The 1,277-nt window shown below is 66.7% G+C and overlaps 1 protein-coding gene across 1 annotated transcript in view; it reads left to right on the plus strand.

The window, feature by feature from the left end:
* Positions 1-442: 442 nt before the first annotated feature.
* The window catches only part of LOC107307245, a gene marked incomplete at its 3' end in the record, with an annotated part of 11,719 nt that continues 10,884 nt past the window's right edge, over positions 443-1,277 (plus strand). Inside the window, exon 1 of the mRNA XM_015850734.2 lies at positions 443-1,192. Coding sequence (XP_015706220.1) covers positions 443-1,192 — 750 coding nt within the window. The remainder of the gene's footprint in view (positions 1,193-1,277) is intronic.

The following is a 1,277-nucleotide window of genomic DNA, read 5'->3' on the forward strand; positions in this document are numbered from 1 at the left end:
TGCCCCCCACCCAGCAACCCCAATGAGAGTCCAAGCAGGGTGTCCCCAACCCAGTGTCCCCAATGGGGTGTCCCCAACCCAGTGTCCCCAATGGGGTGTCCCCAACCCAGTGACCCCAATGGGTGTCCGAGCAGGGTGTCCCCAACCCAGTGACCCCAATGGGGTGTCCCCAACCCATTGACCCCAATGGGGTGTCCCCAACCCAGTGACCCCAATGGGTTGTCCCCAACCCAGAGACCCCAATGGGTGTCCGAGCAGGGTGTCCCCAACCCAGTGATCCCAATGTGGTGTCCCCAACCCAGTGACCCCAATGGGGTGTCCCCAACCCAGTGACCCCAATGGGGTGTCCCCAACCCAGTGACCCCAATGGGTGTCCAAGTGGGGTGTCCCAATGGGATGTCCCCTTTGTGGTGACCCCAATGGGCCACATTGTTGACCCCCAATGACCCAATTCCCGTCTCCCCCCATAGGAATCCCGCAGCCGCCGCCGTCCCCGCCGCCCACCTCCCGCTGCTGTAACTGCTGCGCTGCCCCCTCCGGCCCGGACGGCTCGTCCCGGCCGAACCCATCTCGGAACCGGGACCCTCCGAGCCGCAGCCCGTCCCCGCAGCGCTACGGCCGGGCCGCCGACAGCAGCCGAGAGGACGGTACCGAACCGACACCGGCCGTGGCCGAAGCTCTGGGCTCCATGTTGGCTTCGTGTCGGATCCGTTCCCCGTCTCCGGACTCCGCCATCGATCGTTCCTTTATCGCCACCGGGTTGGCGGCTCAAACGTTGGAGAAGTTCTTAAAGCAACGACCGGGTCGGGACCGGAATCACGAGACCGAAACCGACACCGAGACCGAGCCCAAAAGCGGAGCGATGTGTCACGTGGAGAGCGCGGGGAGAGCGGTGAGCGAATGGCAGCCCCGGAACCGAACCGGGTCAATGACGGGGCTGCGGTGCCGGGGGTCCGGCTGGCACACGGTGCGGGGATGCTGCGCCGCCGTCGAGGTGCTGAGCGGAACCGGCTGCTGGGAACGACGAGGAGAAACAGAACCCGGCGGGGTCCAAACGGGACCGAACCGAGGGACAGCGGGGCAGGGGAACCACGCGTGGATGGAGCGGCACCGGAACCGGCACCGGGATGGAAACGAGACCTGCGGGTGCTGCGGGGCGGCGGGGAGCGGGGGAGCAGCCAGGAACGTGGAGGTGAGACAGCACGGGGAGACCAAGGTGGGAAACGGGGGGGGGCAATGGGCAGGTGGGATATGGGACATGGGATATGGGGGGGGCA

Source organism: Coturnix japonica, unplaced genomic scaffold (assembly GCF_001577835.2).
Source record: "Coturnix japonica isolate 7356 unplaced genomic scaffold, Coturnix japonica 2.1 chrUnrandom519, whole genome shotgun sequence".
Classification (NCBI taxonomy): domain Eukaryota; kingdom Metazoa; phylum Chordata; class Aves; order Galliformes; family Phasianidae; genus Coturnix; species Coturnix japonica.